The following is a 22,395-nucleotide window of genomic DNA, read 5'->3' on the forward strand; positions in this document are numbered from 1 at the left end:
AAGGAGGGCAAGAGGGGCTGCAGGCCCAGAGCAGAGGTTCCCCTCAGGCAGCACCTCAGCTGGAGCAGAGACACTCCTGTAGCCCAGGGAAGGGCCTGTGCCAGGACAGGGAGAAGGGGAAGGAGGGAGGAGTGGACAGGAGAGGCTTGGAGGAACCCACCACAGACCATCTCCACCCCTATGCCCCTTAGTGTCATGGGGAAAAAGGAGGAAAGGCTTGTTTTTTTTATTTCTTACAATTCAAACCTATTTTAATTGACAATACATGTAATTTTCCCCATTATATGTCTGGTTTGCCTGTGACAGTCATGGGTCACTGATGTCCCTGTCTTAATCGCAACCCACAAGTTTTTCCGTCTTCTCTTGCTCAGTAGGAGTGAGAGAGCAACTGGAGGGATGGAGCCCTTGCCACAGGGAGGACCCAGCTGTGCAATCTCAGGCTGCAGGTGCTCCTGGGGCTCCTTTTCTGCAGGTCTGTGCTGATGAAGCACCTCTGTGGCCAAGGGAAGGAGCTGCAGCAGGAGGTCAGCTTGCTGTGGAGACACACAGATGAAGAAAAGGAGGCTGACTGGATGCTCTCCTGGATACAAGGGGAGCCTGACCCTCCAGCTGAAGGAGGGACAGGCAGTCTCTGCTTATGGGATTGTAAAACAGAGAATGGTCCATTCTGCGTGCAAGAAGCCAAGTAAAGGTGTCATGGATGATCAAGGGGTCCTTGACAAAACTCAAATACAAAAAGCCTTCACCACATAAGTGGTGAAAGTCTGCCTTGAGAAGGCCTCAGTCTCCACAATTGGAGTTATGAAATATAGAACTGGATTCAGCCCTGAGGAACCTGCATGTGTCTTGAGCAAATGGGTAGAGGACCTAGAGGATCTCCAGAGGCCCCTTCCACTGCTATGGATTTGCCGTGATTATGCAAGTCTGCTGTTCCCTGTCCCCTTCCTTTCCCCTCTAGCCCTTGGGCACTTTGCCCTTGGCCACAGGCACTGCCTCCTGCCACAAAGTAGAGCTCTTTGGAAAAAAGCACAAAGCAATCACTCTCAAATGGAAACTTGGGCATCTTCCTTTACAGTGACAATGGAGGTGTTAGTAGTGGGCAGTAGGATTTTATACAAGATCCTAGAGACCTGAGCAGAATTTCAAAACAGATGAAGACTGAAAACTGATTTCCTCTTCTGCCTAGGGATGATGGGGATTAAAACTTCCCGTCACTTCCAGATTTTTGTGGGGTGAGGACTTTCATGGGTGTTGTACTGGAAGTGATCCACAGTGCATTGAAGAGGGAACTGATGAGAAAATCTCTCTGTGTAAGTACAGTGGCCCAGAGCAACCAGCCAGGAGTGCAGAGACCTCCTCACAATCCATGTCCCTCTACATGCACTTTATATTACCCAATTTCTAGCTCAGGTGCATTCTGACATAAAAGGGCAATGCAAATGTCCTTTTCAAGATGTTTCTTTTTTGATATCTGATGCCACATACATTCTGGAAGCAGCCACAGTGAAGGAGACCCAGCAAGCAGGATCTCTCTCCCAATGGGCACAGGCTGTGAGAACTCACTGACTGCTTTATGTACCTGGAGAAACTTCAGGGTAAGAAAAAAGGCCCAGAACCTCAAGAAAACACTATGGAGACTAAATAAACACACATGCACAAACAAAACAGGTCAAGCTATGAAACTTCAGAGTACAGTGGCCTCCAGTGCTAGGTGATAACTGAGCAGGGATTTTCACAAATTGATCCAGTCATCCAAATCACATTTCTGGTTCTTCATGTTTTGAATCTAGTATCAGACACCTGAAAATTCAGGCACTCTTGTAGTCACATAGAGCACAGCTGGGTGCCTCACACATCTTGTTCAAAGTCACCTAAGTCCAAAACAGAGCTACAAATTCAATGTTATGGTATATTCACACCTGCAGCCTTGAGCCTTGAAAGCTGCTGTCTCTGATATAAAAATTTGTCTCACTTTCTCACACCTATAAGACAGCTGTCACAGACAGCTGCCACCCACAGAAAAGCTAAATCTCAACCAATATTTTCAGCAGAAGTCTCATCTTGTTACAGCAAGATTTCCTCAGGATTGTTTCACTCAAAGTCTTGCTGGAGCTGACTCAGTCCTTTTGCGTGAGATCCAAATAGCTCTTTGTGGTCAGGATCTTGAGGACAAGTACAGTTTGTTGGTTGTATCACTGTTTTTGCCATTGTGAATATGCATCCAGTGGAAGGCTTTAATGAATTAAGAATGGTTACCCTATGGGTGTAATACTTCACCACAACACACAACCCTTGGCACCTTGATTAAGAAATGGCCTAAGCCTGGTGTGGGTAGAGCAATAATCCCACACCAGCCATGGAGCTGCCACAAGACAAAACACACAAACTGAACAGTTGTACAGATTTCCCCAAAAACTCCCTGTGAGTTCTGTTCTCTCATTTCTCCCTCTAGCAGACACTACATCTGTTCCTTTAGCGGTTGCTGGCAGACAAGACAAACCCCAGTGCCAGCTAATACTATATGATCTGCTGCTGAATTAATTTTCCACTTAAAAATTAAATTATGGGCCAGATCCTCATTGGATTTAATACAGCTGACACCTATTAGCCATCTGATGGCCTGGTCTTGTACAGAGATTATTCTTCCTCTCTCTTTGTAGCCAGAACACAACCAAAGGGTTAGATTTTGATCTGATGTGTGAAGGCAGTGAAAATATTGATTGTTTTGTGTCTAATGCATCCATCATGAGAAATTACAACTTTTTCCAAAAAGCTGGAGAAAACCATGCCATTCAAAAAAACAAAGAAAAGAAAAGAAGGTTGTAAAAGATACTATAAATCTTTTATTTCTTTTGAGTTACTATGCAATGCCCTTCATTTTGAAGGAAATGGTACAATCAATGATGTGTACTTCTTTCTCAGGAAAAGAAGATATTAGCACTAACAATTCAATATTTACTGACAAAAGACAGCTTACAGAAAATGCTCATGGTGGACAAAAAATCATATTTGTGATTACACTTCTTATTGTGGATGATTTCATGAAGTGTTACAATGTCAGGAATTTCAAGTGTGCATTTAAAGAAAGCTTCTAATCCAGTATTAATGCAAAGGAATTTAAACCATCTAAACCACTGGTGTTCAAAATCACCCTGATTTCTTCCTATTCACAGTTAAAGAAAAAGCCTAATCTGAAAGTCTAAGCCCATGATACAATACTCCTGGCCTTATCACTGCACACCAATTTTTAAGAGTAGTCAAGCATCCTCAATTAACAGTAGATTTCTTACAAATAGAAACTGCTGTTGGAAACAATGTATTTCCTACCTCTACTTAGTTACTAGTCTCTGATCTCTTATACAAAATTAAAATTTTGCTTTCAAAAAATATTTGTTCCTACATGGCTGTTAGCTTTATGGTTGGTGCTGTTAATTGTCAGAAAAGCACAGGTGGGAAACCACTCGATAACACACTTCACATACCCAAGGACAGACCTTTGGTAAAACTTAACCAAAGGAGAAGAGAAAAACACCATTATATTCAAAATCTGAAACAGATTAATCATACAATATCACCTATTATAGTACTGAGTGGAATAGTGAAATCAAATGAACAAAAGGAGTTTGCCTATGGTTTCATTTATACAAAACAATTTAAAGTTTACTTCCATAGTCTACGGTCCTTCAGTCTGAAGAACATATTTTTCCAAGTAAGAAAATACAGTTTTTGAAGTAGCTTTTGGGAATTTTCCCTGCCTACTCTGCAGCTGCCTACCACATTGGCCAGAGGAGTTCTAGAGTTGCTGTAATCAATACCTTGCATTCACACAGAATCAGGGATAACAAAATAGTCTTCAGTTTATGCCTTTGTTCACTGCCATGGAAGGTGAATGTCTAAATTATGTTTTTAAAATTACTCAATCAACGCATAATTGTAGGTTTCACTACAACGCCTTTTCCAAGGCATTATTTGCATCCAACACACCAATACTCCAGGGAAATAAGACTGCTCATCTGCATTTCCTAGCTGGAGCTACATTTATACATCTGGGGCTCAGCCTTGCCAGCCTTCACATGTGCATATTGATATTCACAGCAGTAGATACGCCCAAATGAGTAAATTCATATAGATTAAGTGTTTGCACAATCAAAGGGCTTTTAAAACAAATTATATTAACTTTAAATGTTAAAAATGCAAGGGAAAGTTCAAGCATGACAAGATAAAGATTCCAGAGAAGTCTGCAGCACATCACCAGCTTAGCTTACAACTGCTGTGCAACACACCTCTCACCAAATCAGTGCAGCTCCTGGATTTCCAGGGGGAAACTGAGGCCAAAGTTTGGGCTGGGTTCCACGAGCTCTGTTTGGACAAGAGGCCCTTTGAGAAACAGTTTTCACTGCACTACTTGTTCTCCCCTCTTGATTATGCAACCTCAGATCCTCCATGCTCCCACCAGAGACATCACATTGAAATTCCAGACCCTCATTCATAAAGAAATGCAAATATACACTTAATTTCAAGCACAAGAATAGGCTTACTGATTCTCAAGTGGCCTCAAGTAGGTAAGGTCTACTCAAAACTTTAAACTCAATATGGGCTTAAGACCTTTGCTGAAGCACAAGCTCTGCTGAAGGATCACACCTGCATTTCACTACGTTAAAGCAGATGCAGAGAAGAGCACTTTATCTATTCCTTCCCCCTCTCTTTTGTGATCTATGTAAAAGTCCTGAAGTAGACACATACACATGTGTCAGTTTTTCTGGGAGATTTTTTTTTTTTAAATCAAGCTCCAGAAACTCCAGCTTACTCTGCAGACAGTAACTGAACAAAATACAGCAAAGACAAAAAATCAAGCACTTGAGATGTGCTTCTCAATGAATGAGCAATTTCTGTTCTCACATCCAGGTCATTACAGGTCCATGGCTTTAAAACCAGACTGCTTAGAAATGTGTGCAGTGGTGTTTAGTAGCACCTATTAAATAACACTGCCTAATCAACAGGTAGAGGAAAAGGACCTGCCTGTTAAAGATTCAACAGTTGCATCTTTATCTGCTGGAATAAGAAATCCCTGTATGGAGGTAGCCCTCTTTCAGACAAAATTAAAAAGATGCAAAGCTTTCCACCTACTTTCTACTTTTACATATAATGGAATATCAGGGGACAATAAATTCCCAAACATAGCTTGCAGGGAAATTTTAAGATTCCAAATATCAAACACCTGTATCCCAGGTGTCAGAGGAGCACAGAGGTTTCATAACACAGCAGAATGCATGCCAAACTCTGCTCTGAGGCAAGCTCCCCCCTCACTCTCTGTCCTAGCAAAGCACTGCAAGCTCTGGAATTCTTTGCTAAGGCCTTGTGCCTGTGGGGGAATTTATCCCAAAAGGCATGACCGGTACAGAGAAGCACCAAGACCAGCACAAGACAAGATTTCAGTTGGTCAAAGAAGCTTTGCTCTCCATTCCCAAGCAGATTTGGTCCTTTTTTTTTATTAAAACAAAAGAAAAAAAGGAATAGAAAACAAAGCCAGACTATTCAGGATATCTCAGAAGGAGAGAAATGGCTAAGTGTCCTAGTTCTGATGTTTCAGACACAAGGGAAAAATATTTTCACAACTAGTTTACTGTTTAGTACCCTGTAGATACATAGTATTTGACATTTATAGGAGTTTCTATACTTTATGACCTAGAATATACTTTAGATCATGAATGAAAAATAAACCCATTCAGAGGACTGGAAAATAATGCGCATTAACAATTTACTTTCAAATGCAAGGTTATGAAGGGTTTTTTTAAACTTCCAAAAATATCTCTAGGAAAATATTATTTTACATAGCTATATTACACAGTGAAATAAACTTTGTTATGTACAAGGTTTCAGTATGAAAGAAACCACAGCTAGACATTTGCTCATGGTCTAGATAATCTGTTGTCTCATACAAATCAGAAGTACAACAGAGAGACTCTGCCTCACTCTTTGTCAGACCGTCTCAGTGAACATTTCAGCTTTTAGTAGTTACTAGTAGTTGTATAAAACCTGTGCGCAGACATCCACATATTAACCCTATCACAGTTAGATATGGGTAGATATCTGCTCAAACTCAACAACCACAGTAACCTGAGTATAACTCAATTGCATATTGGTGAAAAAAACAACACTTAGTGTAGGCACCCGAGCTATAGCATTCTAAGGGAGCTTGGTGTTAAACTCTCCCCTGGATTTGTGTGTTTCATGGGCCAAATGCTAGCTTGTATATTTTGGGCAGAAAACATGACACCACAATCCACTTGGCTCAAATTGGCAAAGTTGCTTCATATAAACTAATCAAAAGCTTGAATCTACCTATTCTTAAACAACAAACTTTGCTCCTGTCACAGGGGCGGAAAGGACATGGAGTACTTTGCTATTTGCAGTATAACTGTAAACAACTTCAGGGAAGACCATATTAGTTTTGCTTCAAGTTTACATCACACTGTTACTCTCCATTATTTAAGTGTACTGAAGCTTATCTTCAAGCTCACATGATCATATTGGGTTTTAAGGGGAAGGAATTTTGAATTAGAAATTGCCCCCAAATTCAGTACTTGTTTACACACCCCAGATCCTAGGACAAAGATCTGACAGTGCTGCCTGTGTGGGAGGTCAGTTCAACAGCTGACTAAAAAGTTCAGGGAATATTCAGGGCAAGCAGCACTGCACTCCCCCTTCCTGAGGGACTTGCACAACTTTGGAGGCATGTCCTCTCTTCTAATGCTATAGCTCAGCTGCATACCAGAGAAATTAGCAAAAAAAACCAGGAAACGTGAGATCCCTAATGAAGAGGAAACTGCTTTGGAACACCCAAACCCCCCTGCCTGTAATGTCTTCCAGCCTGTGCTCCCTTCCATCACCGTACATCACAGCCGTGTTCACTGTGGTGCAGAACCTCTGGCACGCTCACAGCCAGAAGTGCCCAGCCAAGAGGTCACCCTCTCTGGGGACAGCTTACTCAAGACATACTCTTACACATAAACAACCTGCTTCTACTGCCTCTGTGTATCACAGGCAGAATCAGGAGCTCTGCCATTTGCATTAGAAGTCAAGGCAGCCTGTAAGGAGCCCTGACCACAGCTCAGCTCACATCTGCCTGTAGGAGTCCCAACACACACCGGTGTGCAGCGTGTAACTGGGGTGGCAAACTTCCTTCCCTGCGACTTGGCAGCAATAAATACATCTTCTGTTCCCAAAGCTACATGCTGAAGGCAAAGGAGAAGGTCCCCCAGCTCACCTGCAACCAAGTACCAATTAAGAAGGCACCAGGCACATCAAACCCATTTCATTAAAATCAGTGGAGATTTCTGCCTTACACCTTCTGGGGAACTGGTTACCAAACCCACAAAGCCTCGAACCAGGCGAGAAGCAGCTCCTTGCAATACCAACAGAAGCCACAGCTGAAGAGAGACAGTAGCAGAGAAGGGAAAACAACATCCTCATGCTCAGAGCTACATGGTCATGTCCTGGAAGTTGTTGGCTACTTCCTAATGGTATTAAATACTATTAACTTGTAATGATAAGTAGACGTCAAAGGCATTTAGCATCTCGTAGGGTCAGGCCTATTGGCAGATGGTTGAGGAAAAGGCTATGTGCGAACACGGCAGAGAGGAAGGGGAAGAAGTGAGAGAGGAGAGGGGTAGAATTGCCCTGAGTTTTATCCTCTACAAATAAGTCAGGGGTTTTATCATCAAGCACTGAAGGAGTTAAGCACTAAAGCACAGACACTTAATCAGCTTTCCCCCTTCCTTTCACATGTGATTGGAATGAAGCTGCACCGAAGGAGCCCAAAGGGCTTATAACAGCTCAATTTCGCAGCCTTCAGTTTTAATCCCCATCACCCAGGCTAAGCAGAATGGTGGTGCTGAGGCTGCTACTCCACAGCAGTCTGAGAACCTGGATGATGATGGTCTTCCTCCTCCTCTTCGTCCTCCTCTGCAGCCTGCAGGTGGCTGGAGAGCTCCTGGATCACAGCAGCCCTACCAATCTGGTCATTTCTCCTCTTCTCCATGATCAGATCCTCCAGGCTCTGAAACTCCAGCGTGTGGCTGCGCTTGTCACCCAGCCGGATCTGCAATCGGTAGGGCTGCTTGCCTATGCGCAGCTCCCCGCCGATTTTAAACTCTCGCTTGCCGTATCGGCACCAGGCAGCAAAACACTCAGAGTTTCTCCAGCTCAAGTCCCGATCCTTGCAACCCACCTGCTCCAGGGCATTGCGCACCACCGCGGCCGGGCTGAGGGGTTTGTAGCGGTACAGCTGGTTGGCAATGCGGCCCCGTCTGCCCTGGCTGGCGTCGGTGAGGAAGCTGTTCACCACCTCCAGCCGATGCAGGTGCACAACTTGAAAATCCCCGACATAAACCACCCAGTGCGGGTACTGGGCTTGGCACACAAACTCCACCAGGTCACCTGGCTTACACCTATTCAACAGGTTCTCCGGGGTGTAGGTGCTCAGATGCCCCCCACCTCCTTCATCACCCTCCTCTAGCTGCGTGTCCTCCTCTGAGAAGCTCTTCTGGTAAATACACTCATCCCGGTAATAGACTGAGCACTCCACCTCGTGCAGCTGGGGATCGTAGGGCTGCAGGGCAGGGTTCTCACCCCCCAGGTCATGCACGGAATCCTGCTGCTGCTCCAGCTCATCATCGTCATTCGAAAAGATGTAGGAGACCCCGATCCTGGGCCCTTCATCTCTGTCCATACCTGTCGGGTCGGCCGTGGGAACTTCCTTGTAGTTGAGATGGGTCAGCTTCTCCACCTGGTTCCCCATGCCCGCTGCAACGACAGACACACGGCGGGGCCATGAGGGTGAGCGGCTCCCAGCGAAGCAGCGCGGGCATAACTCGGCTCCCGGCTCTCCCCGCTCAGCGCAGTCTCCAGCAGCGCCCCGGGGCTGCGGGAGCCCGTCGGGGACGGGGGGAAGGGGGAACGCGACACTTCCCTACCTGTGCGGAGGAAGGCTCGCCGGCACCACCACCTGTTAGGCGGCGGCGAGGAGAAGGAGAGAGGAGTGGGAGCCGCCGGGGAGCGGGAAGGCACCGAGCCACCTGTTAGAGAGGGGCTGCGAGCGCCTGGGGCGGTGGGGAGGTCCGAGCTGGGGACGGCAGAGAGCGCACCCCCCCCGCCGCCCAGGTGAGCCGCGCCGGGCCGCCGGCCAGGTGCGCCTCCCCCGCCCTCCCCCGGCACCGGGCGGCCGCGAACTTACCCCGCGGGGCCGGCGGCTGTGCGGCGCCGGGAGCGGCTCAGGGCGAGCGGGCGGCGGGGCGGCGGCGCACCCGGATCATGGCCCCGGCCCGGCGCGGCTCCTGCTCCCCGCGCAGCGGCAGCGCCCGAGCGCCGCGCCGCCGGCTCCGCGGCTCGGCATGAGCTCCGGAGAGGCACGGCCGAGGGGAGGGAGGGAGGCTGGATCCGCCGCGGACGCCCCGGCAAGCGCTCAGCCCCCAGCATTTAAAGAGGCAGCTCTTTATCCTTTTTTTTTTTCTTTTTTTTTTTTTTTTTTTTTTTTTCCTTCCTTCCCCCCGCCAGGCTTCCTCCCCCTCACCTCCCTCCACCTCGCACCTTTTCCCTCTCTTCGCTCCTACATGCCAAGCGCTTCGCTCCCCGCCGAGGCTGGTGGCAGGCGGAGGTCGGGCGCGGGGCTGTCGGCGCGGCCGCTGCGCAGCTCTGCGCGGGCAGCGGGTGTGTGTGCAGCCCCAACTCGCACAGGCGCGGCGCCTTTAAGGGAGCGCTGCCACAGCAGCCCAGCCCGCCGCTGTGTGCGGGGGGAGCCGCCGCGGCCGGAGTTTGCCCGGGACGGCGGCGGGAGGCGAAGCGGAGCCGCGGTGCGTGGCCGTGCGAGGGGCGCGGAGCTGGCCCGGGGAGCCCCCGCGGGAGCGCCAGGAGCTGCCTCCCTGGGGCCGCGCACACTGACGGGGAAGTTGTAAAGTGAGAACAATCAAAGCGCCCGGTTCTCCTGGGCTGACTTAGCGCCTTCGATTGCTCCATGCGCGGAGTGTGTAATTAGGTTTATTAATTTATTTTCTTTCCGACTCCGAGAGCTCAGTCTCTTTTTCAATATAGAAGATTATGATTCTTTCTCCCCTGGAAAGGCATTATGAGATCTGGTGGGAATATTTTGCTTTCTGTGTTTTGGAGAACACAAAACAGTATTTTGCTTTTTCATTAATGCCTAGTTAGTGTTCTAGGTGGGTTTATTTTTCATACTATTTTAACATACGCTGGTAAATTCACGCTGTTAAAATAGACTACGGAGATAATTTATGTGATGTAGGAGTAATGTCTTTAATTTTGTCTCATTTATTCCCTTTGTCTGTTGTCTCGTAATTTATAAGCCCATCTGCAACTGCTGTTCTGAGTATCCACTAAATAGCGGCAAATGAAGAACAATTGTAGGCTTACCAGGGCCCCGGGCACTGCCCACAGGCCCAAAGAATACGGATTCCATCAGATTCTGCATCTCTGTGGTGTCAAATATAGACCTGCCCTTTGGGATGGGAAGAATTGCTCCATTTGGGACTGGGGAGATGAGCCCTGCTTGGGATGGTGGGGCACTGCAAGCAATTGCAGCAGTGGCTGCCAGATCAGGACCTTTTTGTTTTGGATTCAGCTAGTGGCTGTGCCCATGGGAACATTTTGAAATGAACCTCCCAAACGCACAGCCCTGACACACATGCACTTTGGTTTGCATCCCAGTGTGTTTTCAAACAGTGCACATGTTTCTCTCACATCCCACCAAACTAGATGTACTGTGCAGCAGGGTTGGATCAAGGCTAGTTGAGCAAATGTCAAAAATGTCAATGTAGATGTGATTTCTGGACATTGCATGTTTTCCTCTGCAGTTCCTCTCCTCTGTCGCTGTTGTTAGACAAAAGAGGGCCCTGCTTCATAGTCAGAGCATTGTGAAATCAGAAATTGCTTCACTAATTAAAGATGGGCATGTGTGAGAGTTTCCTAAAAGGAGGAGCTAAACTGAACATAGAAGTGATTTTTTGATGTTCTCCCATTTCCACTGGAAGCTTTGTCTCAGCACTGTATCTTACTATCTCTGGACAAGTTATACTTCTTGTTAAAATGTTTGTCAGCCCTGTGTTCAAGGCTGAGTTTCTTTCTGAATCTTCTGCAATGCATGGAAAGATGTGTCTGTTCACGAGTGGAAAGCCCAGGCAGTCACTTGTGTGTTTGTGCACATGCACAAAGATTTGTAGCTCTCTGTCATGTTTTCTCTTTTTCTTGTCTGCTTCAATTCACCTCAGTGCTTAATTTTCTGCACCTTGTCTGCTGCTTTAATCTCTTTGATCTCCTTGAGTTTCCTTGCCAGGACAGTGTCGTGGAATCCGTATTGTCTGTTCAGTCACCTGCTTTCTAGAGTAAGAAACCATTGGTGAGTATTTTTGTATCATAAACCATATTCATAATGGCTTACTGCACATGTAGGTAAGGAATTGGATGGAAAATCCACAAAGAATTTATAGTGCCTATATATCACTTTGACTAGTGCCTAAAATTATGATGCTTAAAACTTCTTCATGCTTAACTTCTAAGCCTCAAAGCAGCTATACTCTGCAGGCAAATGGGTGGCAGGGTGGCTGGAGGCAGTGCATGCTACCTCAGTGACTGTACTTTTGGAGAGAGAATTGGCCTCTTGTACAGTGAAGAAAAAAAAAGAAAAAAGAGGACTTTGGTGCTTATCTGCTAAAGATAATGCAGGCTTTAGATATCAAGTGGAGGCAGGAAGGGTTGTGCAGTTCTAAGGAGCTGGGAGCCCAAACTGCAGCAGGGCAGAATTGAAGGCACACCTCTTTTGCCCTGAAAACTCAGCTTCTAAGCTTGCTGACATGGTTTTCTAAAGACTTTCCCGGGACAGTAACTGAACATAGATATGTGTACATTCTTTCTGTTATATGTCTTGTGATGGACATCTCTCATGGCCAGTGCAGTGAGAAAGTGTTATCCTGACCATCCAATCCCTGGCTGTGGTCAGAAACCTATAAATCTTTGGAAGAAAAATAAACTCTCTCTTCCTTTCACCACACCTCGACCTGTGTCCGTGTGATCTATTGATCTTCAGCGGCAACAACCTCTGACCTTGCTGTTGGTGGGTTCTCAGTTAGGTGAGTCCTTGCTCAGGGTGCTGGCATTTGTTACCCAAGTTTGAGGTACTGAGCTTTGTGCACATGTTGCAGAGGGAACACATGGATGCCACAGACAGCAGTGCTTGCACACATACTGAAGTCAACAGGGAAGCTTACACTGTTAAATACTATACCTCCCTGGGGTCACTCACAGTTTCCAGTCTTGTTCAGATTGCAGAAGTATTTATTCTTTGTAAATTCTTGTTTTGGAGAGAAAGCTCTACCCCAGACAAAACACAGTTTTTCTTCTGGAGTGGGTTCATTCCAGCAGCTCCCTTACTGCATCCCCACAATGACTGCAAGGAAGCAAGGGTGAATCTACATGAGGTTTGTCTTGCTCATATCTACAGGAACCCTCCAACATTTCCATAGCTGAATTTCACACCCATATGCTCTCAATCTATTGTTGAATGCAGCAACACATATCTACAGGTTCCTGACATAAAAATACCATTCTGATGGGTCTCAATATGGCTTGTATGGTACTTGATATGCCTGAAACTTAGATATCCCCTTTTAAGGCAATAATACCTGCCATGCTGGAGGGCTCTCTGGGAAGCCAAAGCTGCTTGGCTATATAGTCCATTGATATATGCATTGATGAGGGGACTGCAATTCTTGGCTTAGAGACTGTGGGACATCTGTGGAGCAAGCAACTTCTATTAATCTGTGTAGCTGCAATGATCCAGGGGCCTTTGTAGTGCTAGTTGTGATTGCTTTAAACTTAAAGCTAATTTTGAGAATTAGGTGTAACAATTATTTTATTGTCCCAATGGTATGCCATGTTCCTCCAATTGCAACCTTACACATATTTTACATCCAGAGATTGAAAAGGTGATGTGGATTTAAAATCACAATCCTTACTTGGATATGAAGTGCTGTGATCGCATTGTTATTAAAAGATATCCAGGATGAGGAAAAAAAGTCTTGCTATGTGTTTTTTTTTTTCTTAGCAGTGCTTCTGCGTAAGACAAGGTTTAGTGTTGTATTCTGTAAGCACATTCTGTTTCACAGGTATTCTGCCAGCTGATGGCTATGACACCCTTGAATTATTTAATAGCTTCCATTTCTTTTTTTTTCAGTAGAGTTTTATGAGGACTGAGATAAACTATGCTCCATTTGGTGTGTAAGCACTCCACATCATCGACCTAGTGAACCAGAATGCTTAAACACTGTGGTGGAATTAGGGGCACTGGAGAAATAAACCACTTCCTAGTGAAGTCCATGGAAGTTCTTCCATGGAGTTCTGTAGAAATAAATCATGCCCTTAACTGAGGGAAGTTGACTTGAGAGTCACTCAATGGATGGTGTCGTTCCATGACAGCCATAGCTATGTCCTCCAAGGATATTTGGATTCAGAATTGTAACATTGCTTTTGTGACCTCTTTGTCCTGCAGTGGAAGCTGCAATCCTGAGTCAGGCACCAAGGTCCTGTAAAGCCAGGAATTCCACCTAAAATGAGATTCATCAAACCTGTCATGCCAGCAGTAGCTGGGGGGGAATGGGACAGAGAGTTAGTGTCCTGACAGCTGTTGGAATATGGTGCTTCCTTTCACTTGTGTCACACTAATACTCTCCCAAGGTTAAGTGCTTTAATGAGCTTGGATTTTCTCACACACAAGAGGAAATGGTGCCACGTCAGTTAATAAAAAACATTAATATTTAAGATTGCTTCCTTGGGGTATGAAAGACCAAGGTTGAAGTTTCTTATCTCACTGAAGGAATTTGAACTGATATCTCCCAGGAGGGTACTGAAAGCCACCAGACTGTAAGCTCTTTTTGAGCAAGTCTTGCTTTCTCTGTCCCACTGAAGCTGTTCAGCTTTGTATGGGCTCATTAAATACCCATTCAATCTGTCTGAAAGAAAAGAAAAGAATGACAACATCTCTTAAATCAGATGCAGGAAGGTGATGAGAGTGCTTTGAGGTCCTCTCTAATGAATATTCAGATGTCTTACAATGATGCAGTATCTTCATCAGGAGCCATTCAGACAGATGCACCAGAAAGATCTGAAAGTTTTGGTTTAGGACATGGTCAAGAGAATTTTCTTCATGTCTGCCCTGCAAGAGATTGGATCTCTGGGTCTCACAGACCCTGCATGACTGGTGTAACTCAGATGCTATTACATATCAGGTCCTCTTGGTTTCTGTTGTGTTAGAGCCCTGCCATACTGCTATCTCTGCTGGGCCAGGCCTCATGAATGCAGAAGTGAGAGTTTGACATGAGTTTGGGCTTCTCTGGGAAATATGCTGGCACTACTCAGAGGTTCTGCATGTGTCTCCCGCAGAAATATCAGGAATTTTGGGAACCAGAAAATTTATGTACCTCAAAATGTTGAGAAATGTTGTAGAATGTTGGTGTTTCTGAACCTTGAGTTTCATATTTGACATAACCTGAGATAATAAGCCTCGTGTCAAGAAGGTTTTGTCTGCAGTTAGCCTATAAAACTTTGATTACATTTTGTAGAGAGTTTGACATCTGTGTACTTCTACACATACAATCTTTGCTATTCCTTATAGTGTAGCATGGCTAACCATATATTCAAGAAATGAAAATTAGACAAACTGCAGATAGGAGAGAGACCCATATCAGAGAGAAAATTCTGTTTTTTCCTAAAACTCTTACTGGAAGCTTATGGCTCTGTTATCTACTTTCAACACTGTAATTTGTGACTAAATGTGATCTGTGGCAAAATAAATTGCTGAGATTGCCAAAGCTACAGAGTTTTTAACTGAGACATCCAAGCTGTATCTCAGAAGCTCTTCCACTGTGAGTTTTTAATTGGTGCATTTCAGCAAATGAAAACTAAGTAATTCATATGTCAGTAGGGGCCTGGATTCATAGGAATTGCTATCAAACCAACTTGAGCAGCAGGAAAAGCTTAATTAAAATGTAGTCCGTATTTTTTCTTTTACCAGAAAATGGTAACTATATTTCAAACATAACTTAACAAGGAAGGAGATACAGCTCACACATCTTTCCAGCATGAGAACTGCTCATCCCTTGCATCTCTCATCTGTCTCATGCTGAGTTTCTGCCCTGGAAGCTCCTCCTGTGATGTGTCTTTTAGCACGTCACAGGACTGCTGGCTGCCTTGGTAGCACAGCATGTCCCTGCAGCTGGGAAGGGGTGGGACTTCTGATGGAGGAAACTTCTGATGATTGCTCCTGGTGTGCAGTCCCTAAGCAGAAGCCATTAGTAAAGGGAAGGAGTCTTTTCTTTGGCTGTTGCCATATTGCTGATAAAACATGAAAATATTAATATGAGGTAAATACATCACTCTTTCCAGTAAATCTGTGGTATGACTGCAGGTAATTCAGAGAAACTGTAGTTGTCCTATCCTTGGAAACATTCAGGCCAGACCAGATGAGACTTCAAGCAGCCTGATCTAGTGGAAGGTGTCCCTGCCCATGGCATGGGGTTGTAGCTTTAAGCTCCATTGCAACCCAAACCATTCTATGATTCTATGACTGTGTGTTAATGCCCCCATTTAAATGGGGTGGAACAGAGGAAAGACTGAGCAGTCTCCCATGGGTGGTGTCTGTGCCAGAATGTGGGGCTGGTGAGGTCAGACCACGTGGCCCTACTCAAGGTGGTAGCACAGCTGGGAATGTGTGAGGTCTGCTCTCTTCAGCCCAGCTCTGGATGCTTGATAACTTGTCCCAGAAATACTGGCCATGGCTGCTCCCAACAGCTGCAGATCCATGGCAAAGTACAGGAGCAATACTGAGCAGATAATCCACCTTGTCATTCACCATTAGACTGAGAAACAGGATAATATTTTTTCTTCCATAGCCAATGGAAAGCAACAGAAATGCAAAGCCTCAAACCATCTGTGGTTTGAGGTGATGTTTAGTGCTTTCTTCTGGACTTGTTCCAAATCCAGCAGAGAAGGACCCAGGCCCTGGCTGGTCTCAATTGCTGAGGCTGCAGTGCTGCAGGGGTAGCAGCTGTGGGGCTGTGCACAGCCACCTGCACCAAGGAAAGCCTTGAGCTAACCACGCTCATGGTATGTGTGTGTGGAGGGTGGGACAGGGCTTTTGCACAGCTTGCCCTCCATGTAGGCCTCTCAGAAGCCTCCTGTCACATTGCTTATCTCCCACGGCCCTCAGCACAGATGGATGTACAGAACAAACCTGCATCAGCCCAGGTATCTTATGGGTATGCCTGTGGAAGGAGGATTGCTGAGCAAGATGAGGAGGGAACAGGCTGGATCTGCTCTGGGGTATTGGTGTTGAGGCAGAGCTGGAGGAAGCTCATGGGCTGCAGTTTGCATCAGTCTGAGGCAGTTTTGCACAAACCCTCATCAGACTGAGGCACAGCAAAGCTGGATGCAAGCAGTAAGCCACCCTTGAGAGCACCAAGTGTACTTTAGCAATGAATTTGGACTCCTAATAAAATGAAATGGAAAGATCAGTGCTTACAGGGTTCTGGTCTCCATTTATGAATAGCAGCTACTGCTACTTGTGGCACTGAAATGCTGCAATGATTAATAAAACCATTAAGGTCCTGAGGTGAACTGCTAACAAGGCCCATGGAGGCAGAGAGGGAGATTGCTAAGTAGGTGACACTTTCTTCAAAGGAGCAGGAGTATCCAAATTTGAATCAGCCTGCTGATGTCCACAGTGCTCGGGGTGGTTCTTGACTCCTTATCTGGGCCTGCCTCTGGAAACAACATGCAGGAAATTCCCTGCAGCACATGCACCAAACACCTTCCAGAGAGGTGGTTTTCAGTCAGCTGCAAGCATCCCTCTTCTGTAACTCACTAATGATTCTGTTGAGTTGTTGTAGGCTGCAGGGGACCAGCCAAGCCCAGGCAGGCTGGAGTAATTCCTGTGGATTCATTCACTACTGTTTGTTACCAAGAGCCATTTTCTACCTTAGTTAAATGCACACCTTGAGACAACCTCCTTGGCTTGTAGACAAATAGCAGGTACAGCATCTGCTGTGTTAAACAATTGCTGCCCCTTTGTGGAAGGTACAGAAGTGAGAGGAAATACCACTGTGCTGCTTCTTAAGAAAGCATCAGTACTATCCTTATCTTCCACTAAGCCCTTTTTGATAGTGCCTGTGGGAGGAGAGCAAGGAGCAGATGGTTATTCCTTCAGTCCTGTGAACTAGTTAGATAAAAACCATATTCCTAGTAGAATCTACTGTCAAGGAAGCTTCTGGCCTGCTGGTTGGGAGTGCTGGGTTGGATTTATAAAGCAGTCTCTGGATAATAATGTTTGTGTTAGTAACAATGACTTTCATACTTGTTAGAACTGACAGCCCTATGTATTTGTCTTTCTGGAGACAGATGTTCTCCTGCCTGGTTATGTGGGTTGATTCCAGCTGGGGAAAGAGGACAGTATGAGCAATTGTTATTGTTATTTCATTCCCTTTTTTATTCCTTTCCCTCCTTCCCTCCCTCTTTCCTTGCCTGGGCTGTCTTTTAGGCAGGAGCCTGACAGATCACATCAGCTGCTTCAGGGAAGCCCCTTGGCCATCCGAGTTCATCCTCCTCTGCCATTTATCAGAGCACAGGAGGAGACTCAGGCAGGGTTCTGAATTCGTCTCAGCTCAGCAGCACTCCAAGTAGTTTGATGATGCTTTCCATCCTCACATGTGATACCAGCTGAAGACTGGGCTTGATGTTCATGCTTGCAGGCAGTGCTTCATCTCAGACAGCCTCTGTGTAAGTTAAAGTTATCAGCTCAACACCAAATCCCTTTTCTTGGCTTTTTCTGTGTAACATGGTGTTCTCTTGCTCTGATACAAGTGTTTTGTGGTTCCACATGAAGGAGATAACAGCATGAGCAAAGCTGTGGGTAAAGATAAATCATCTGTAGGAGAAGATAGAAACACTGTTTTTTGGAAAGGCAACGAGGCCACCATGCCAAGGGACCAAAACACTTACTGTAGCAAATGTCTGCAGTGATCAGCTTAAATCTCTACTGCCTTAAATTCAAAGTGATTTCAATGCAAAGCCATTTTTCAGTGCACTTTTGTATCAGAATGAGCTGTATAAAAACATTCCTGTATGGAAGATTCAGATTCTCAATTTTTTCACCTGACAGTTTGTTGCTGTAAAGTAAATCCAACCCCTGGTCAGCTTGAGGGAAAAATTCCAAATTACTTCAAGGTAAGAAAAATTGTGTACATTGTGTTCTTTCATGGGTACTCTGATTCAATGTCTAATTCTATCGGGTGCCCTCTCTTTTTAACATTTACAATCTACTGATCCTAAGAGTAATCAGGAAACAAGACAGTGTTATTTTGCTGCTATAGAATAGATCAGGCTAAAACAATTCCTACAGTCTATGCCATTTCCTTATTCAAAGTAACAGTAAAACACACATAAAGGTGATGACTTTGGGATATATTAATGAACTGTAGTTCGGTTACAACAGAAAAAATGACAAATTAGTTTGATTTTAAATCCTCTAAAGAAGTGCCTCTATGACTGTGCCACACAGAATAATTTTGTGTATTGATGCAATTTAGCAAGACTCACCAGTCTAGTGAATATGTGTTTTTTTTATTTTATTTTTTTTTTTGTAGGTTTTATTGTTTTTGGTTGGTTTGGTTTGGGGATTTTTGTTTTTGGTTTTAATTTGGATTTTTTTTCATTTCACTCTTCATCCATGAGAAACTTTGAACAATTTGTGGCCTGAGTCACAGTCTCTGTTGCACTTTCGTTTTTAAGTGCAGAGTGGAAACATTGCTAGTTCTAGGCTTCCAGTACAGACTAATTAAAGCCATATAATAACCAGATTTTAAGCATGTCCTTCCGAGGCAGACTGTGTCCTGGGCTGTATTAATGAGTGTAGCCAGCAGGTCCAGCAAAGTGGTCTTTCCCCTCTGTTCAACACTTATGAAATTGCAGCTGGAGTTCTGCTTCAGTTCTGGGCTCCCCAGCAGAAGGACAGTGACAGACCCAACAGACACAAGCTGAAATCTGGAAAATTCCATTTCAAATATTAAAAGGATGGGGGTTTTGGAGGTTTTGGGTTTTTGTTTGTTTGTTTGTTTTGGTTTTTGCTTTGTTTTTTTACCAAGGTAGTGGTCAAATATGGAAATATTTTTCCTGGAGATGTTGTTTAGTCTTCATCTTTGAAAGTGTTAGACTCATCTGGATCCATGCCAGAACAACCTGATCTAAGCAGACCTTCTTTGCAAAGGGTTGAATTAGATGATCTCTGCAGATCTCTTTCAGGACAAATTATGATTCTATGATTCTCACAGGTCGCAATAAATATGCTTATTAATAATTCCTACCAGATCCAGTGAATATAATTTGCAGCTTCTTTCAGTTCCATCCTGGAATCTGGTTCAGTAAGAACTAGATAAAATCTTCTGCTCAGTTTGAAACTCTGAAGAGAAAAGAAATCCTCGAGGCTCTCCTTGTCTACTTAAGTTCTGAATTTCCTGGACTTCAAAGGCAGAAACACTTTTCTGCCTGGAAATATCTATCATCTGTGGATGCCTGAGATATAACTTTCCTTATCCTTGGAGATACACTGGGTCACTTGAACAAATGGCCCCAAACTGCTCCCCTGATTGTCCCCCAGCTGTTTGTTGTGGAGCTGTGTGTGCACCCTATCCACAGTGAACACCCTCTCAGTTACCGTGGGTGGTGCCCAGGGGACCTTGTCACTGCCCTAGGATGGGGCTGACAGGAGCTGTCACAGCTTCCTACAGTCAAGGGTTCAATGAATTCCCTTCCCCATCAGAAATTTTGGCATGTTGGTACTGATGGGTTAAAGTCCGAAATCCAAGCTCAACACAGTACTGAAGTGACTGCAGCGCCAGGTCTTACGAAAGATAGGCATTACAAATCCCAAATAAATTCATGCTTTTAAGGCATGAGGTTGCCTCCATTCTTCACTGATCTAAACAGGCCTGTGAGAAGGTGCTACTCTTGCAGGCAGGGCCGTGGGAGCTTGGCTCTCAGGGGCTGTGGTCTCCTTGGTACTGCTGTGTTCAGTGCTTGTGATGGGCAGCTGGGTGGCATCTGGGGTGAAGTCACTGAGAGCTGAGCATGTCTGGGCTCCTCTGGCTTGAAGCTGGCCTTATTCACTCCACAAAAGAGGCTTTGAAAAGTTGATTGCTTAGGCTTTAACTTTTCCAGAAAGGTTTCTCTGTTAAAAGCTTCTGGTTAGAAATACCAAACCCTGTTGTTGCTAAGATTAAGGTATTTGTTTCTTAGAAATGGCTTATAAGCAGAGACCAGCACACGGATTATTGCTCCTTCTTTAGCCAAGTGGAGCGAAGGTGCTTCAAGTAAATTTGGCTTCCAGGAGGCTCAATTTTGCATGTGATTTTGATAATGATTTTGGGGAAGGAAGGGTCAGATCTAATTTTTTATGTTTGTAACTCATATGGGAAAAAAAGAGAAAAGCAGTACTTACCACTAACCCATTGAGGGGTTAAGCTGTTTTAAATGAAGACAGAAAAAACAGCTACTGTGTTTCAGTAAAAATTTAGAATGTGTTTTATTTTTGCATACTAATGAAAAAATGGAATATGATCAGATTTATGGATTTTGCTTTTCTGGAACAGGGCTTTTTTTCCTCATTTTTTTTTTGTGGTTCACCACCCCCCTCCCTCCCCAAGGCTAATGCCATAAGCAAAATAAAATCTGACTAATTAAGAAGACCTCAGGAAGATTGTAAATACCTGTCAGGAAACAAGAATGTTTTTTGCTGTTGCTAAAAATGACCTTAAGTGCGACCTGGAAAAATTGTGCTTGTAGTTTGTGAACGAAATCAGTAACCATGCTGTGGTACTGCTGGCCTTATTATGAAATGCACATCACAGATTGTGTCTAATTGCACACCGTGGTTTTATGGTATCTGTAGCTACTGATCCAAGACTCAGATGTCAGATATCAGCACTCTTGCTATAGTTAAATGCTGCTGCCATGTAATAGATTTTGTTTATCTCTCTCCCAGCTTCCAAATTGCTGTGTCTTGGGTCAGTGGCCTAAGTTCAATTTTCGTAAATTCCTGGCTGATGTTATTAGCTCTCCTCTTTAAAAACCAGGATGAATTAATGTTGCATTATTCCCCATTCAGGGAAGCATAGCCCCAGCTTTTATCATTGTCACTGGGCTTGCTTGTGCTAGGTTTCAGTAGAAGATGATTGTGGAATTCCTTCAGGAGGGTGCATCCATCCCTTTGCTTACATGAAGAGGGCAGTTTTCTGCTGATGTTCACAGATCTTGCAGGATTGCTTTATCCCTTTGGAAGATAGACCTATGATGTGGAGAACAGATACATCCTCATTTCTCCCAGCCTCAAATGCATATGAGCTTGAGATGTACTTACAAATAATATGTACAATAAAAAAAAAACAGATATGTTGCGAAAGTTAAAGTGTGCAATGCTGATGCCTCAGAGAGCATCACCACTACCTTACCATCCTTAGTCCTCTTGGTCAGTCCTCCCTGTGCCTACCAGATTCCAAACACCATGATCTGCTTCTGTATTGACAGAGGGCCCTTGTGGTGCCCATGCCTGGATGGAGCCTTCTGCAATGCCCTCTCACCCTCCCCTTTCATGCCAATAGCAATGGTGTCCTTCCACCAGTCCACCAGAATAAGATACTGCTGAAAGGGATTGTGTGTGTCCAGTCCTGTAACTGTTTTTCATACAATCAACACTGCATAGAGCCACTTTCAATCTTTGGCATACGTGGTGGCAGCTGCCAGGAGAAGAACTAAAGTGCTGGGCTCCTTGCTGCACTTCATTTTCATGCAGCCCTGTACTGCTTCCTGTTTCCAGTTTCATAACAGTTTTTGCAGAGTGCTTTGTTCTTCCCCTATGCACTTGGAACTGGCAGTAAAATGTGGATTGTTCTCAATGTTTAGCATCAAGTCCTACATGTGGGAAGTGATTTATCAACAAGATTACAGGCTGGAGTACTGTGGAAATTGGACTCCAAGGTGCCATAATTCTTTGGAAAATGCCAGCCACTGTAGGCTTTACCTCCCAGCGGCTGTCCATTATTGATAGCCTTATTCTAATATTATGTTTATGTTGTAAACAGTGACCAGCTTCTCAGCTTTATACAGGTGCAGCTAATTCAATTTTTGATCTGCATACTCATCTCTGTGCTTTCATGTCAATCCCCTCTTCCTCTGCCCACAGTCTTTTTTTGTCTTTTTTTTTCCCCTTTCATTTCATGCAAGAAAACTGATATCTCTTCTAAAAAAGAAGCTCAAAACTGTCCATGCAAAGTAGTGCCATAA

At 44.7% G+C, this 22,395-nt stretch overlaps 1 protein-coding gene across 3 annotated transcripts; it reads right to left on the reverse strand.

The window, feature by feature from the left end:
* Window positions 1-210: 210 nt before the first annotated feature.
* On the reverse strand, window positions 211-9,793 carry LRATD2 (LRAT domain containing 2). 3 transcript variants are annotated; one of them, XM_015618795.3, is made up of 2 exons: window positions 9,589-9,793; window positions 211-8,805 (listed from the first exon to the last, which is right to left on the reverse strand). In XM_015618795.3, exon 2 carries the CDS (start codon window positions 8,798-8,800, stop codon window positions 7,904-7,906), a length of 897 nt encoding a protein of 298 aa, XP_015474281.1. In that variant the 5' UTR covers window positions 8,801-8,805; window positions 9,589-9,793; the 3' UTR covers window positions 211-7,903. The 3 variants fall into 3 exon arrangements, with proteins under 3 accessions (XP_015474281.1, XP_015474282.1, XP_015474280.1); XM_015618796.2 differs by lacking the exon at window positions 9,589-9,793 and adding an exon at window positions 9,236-9,291; XM_015618794.3 differs by lacking the exon at window positions 9,589-9,793 and adding an exon at window positions 8,976-9,197.
* Window positions 9,794-22,395: the final 12,602 nt, after the last annotated feature.

The sequence above is a fragment of the Parus major genome, chromosome 2 (assembly GCF_001522545.3).
Source record: "Parus major isolate Abel chromosome 2, Parus_major1.1, whole genome shotgun sequence".
Taxonomy (NCBI): domain Eukaryota; kingdom Metazoa; phylum Chordata; class Aves; order Passeriformes; family Paridae; genus Parus; species Parus major.

Bases quoted from the DNA above. Each gene is read 5' to 3' on its own strand.
- LRATD2 (XM_015618795.3), bottom strand. From the start codon at position 8,800: ATGGGGAACCAGGTGGAGAAGCTGACCCATCTCAACTACAAGGAAGTT.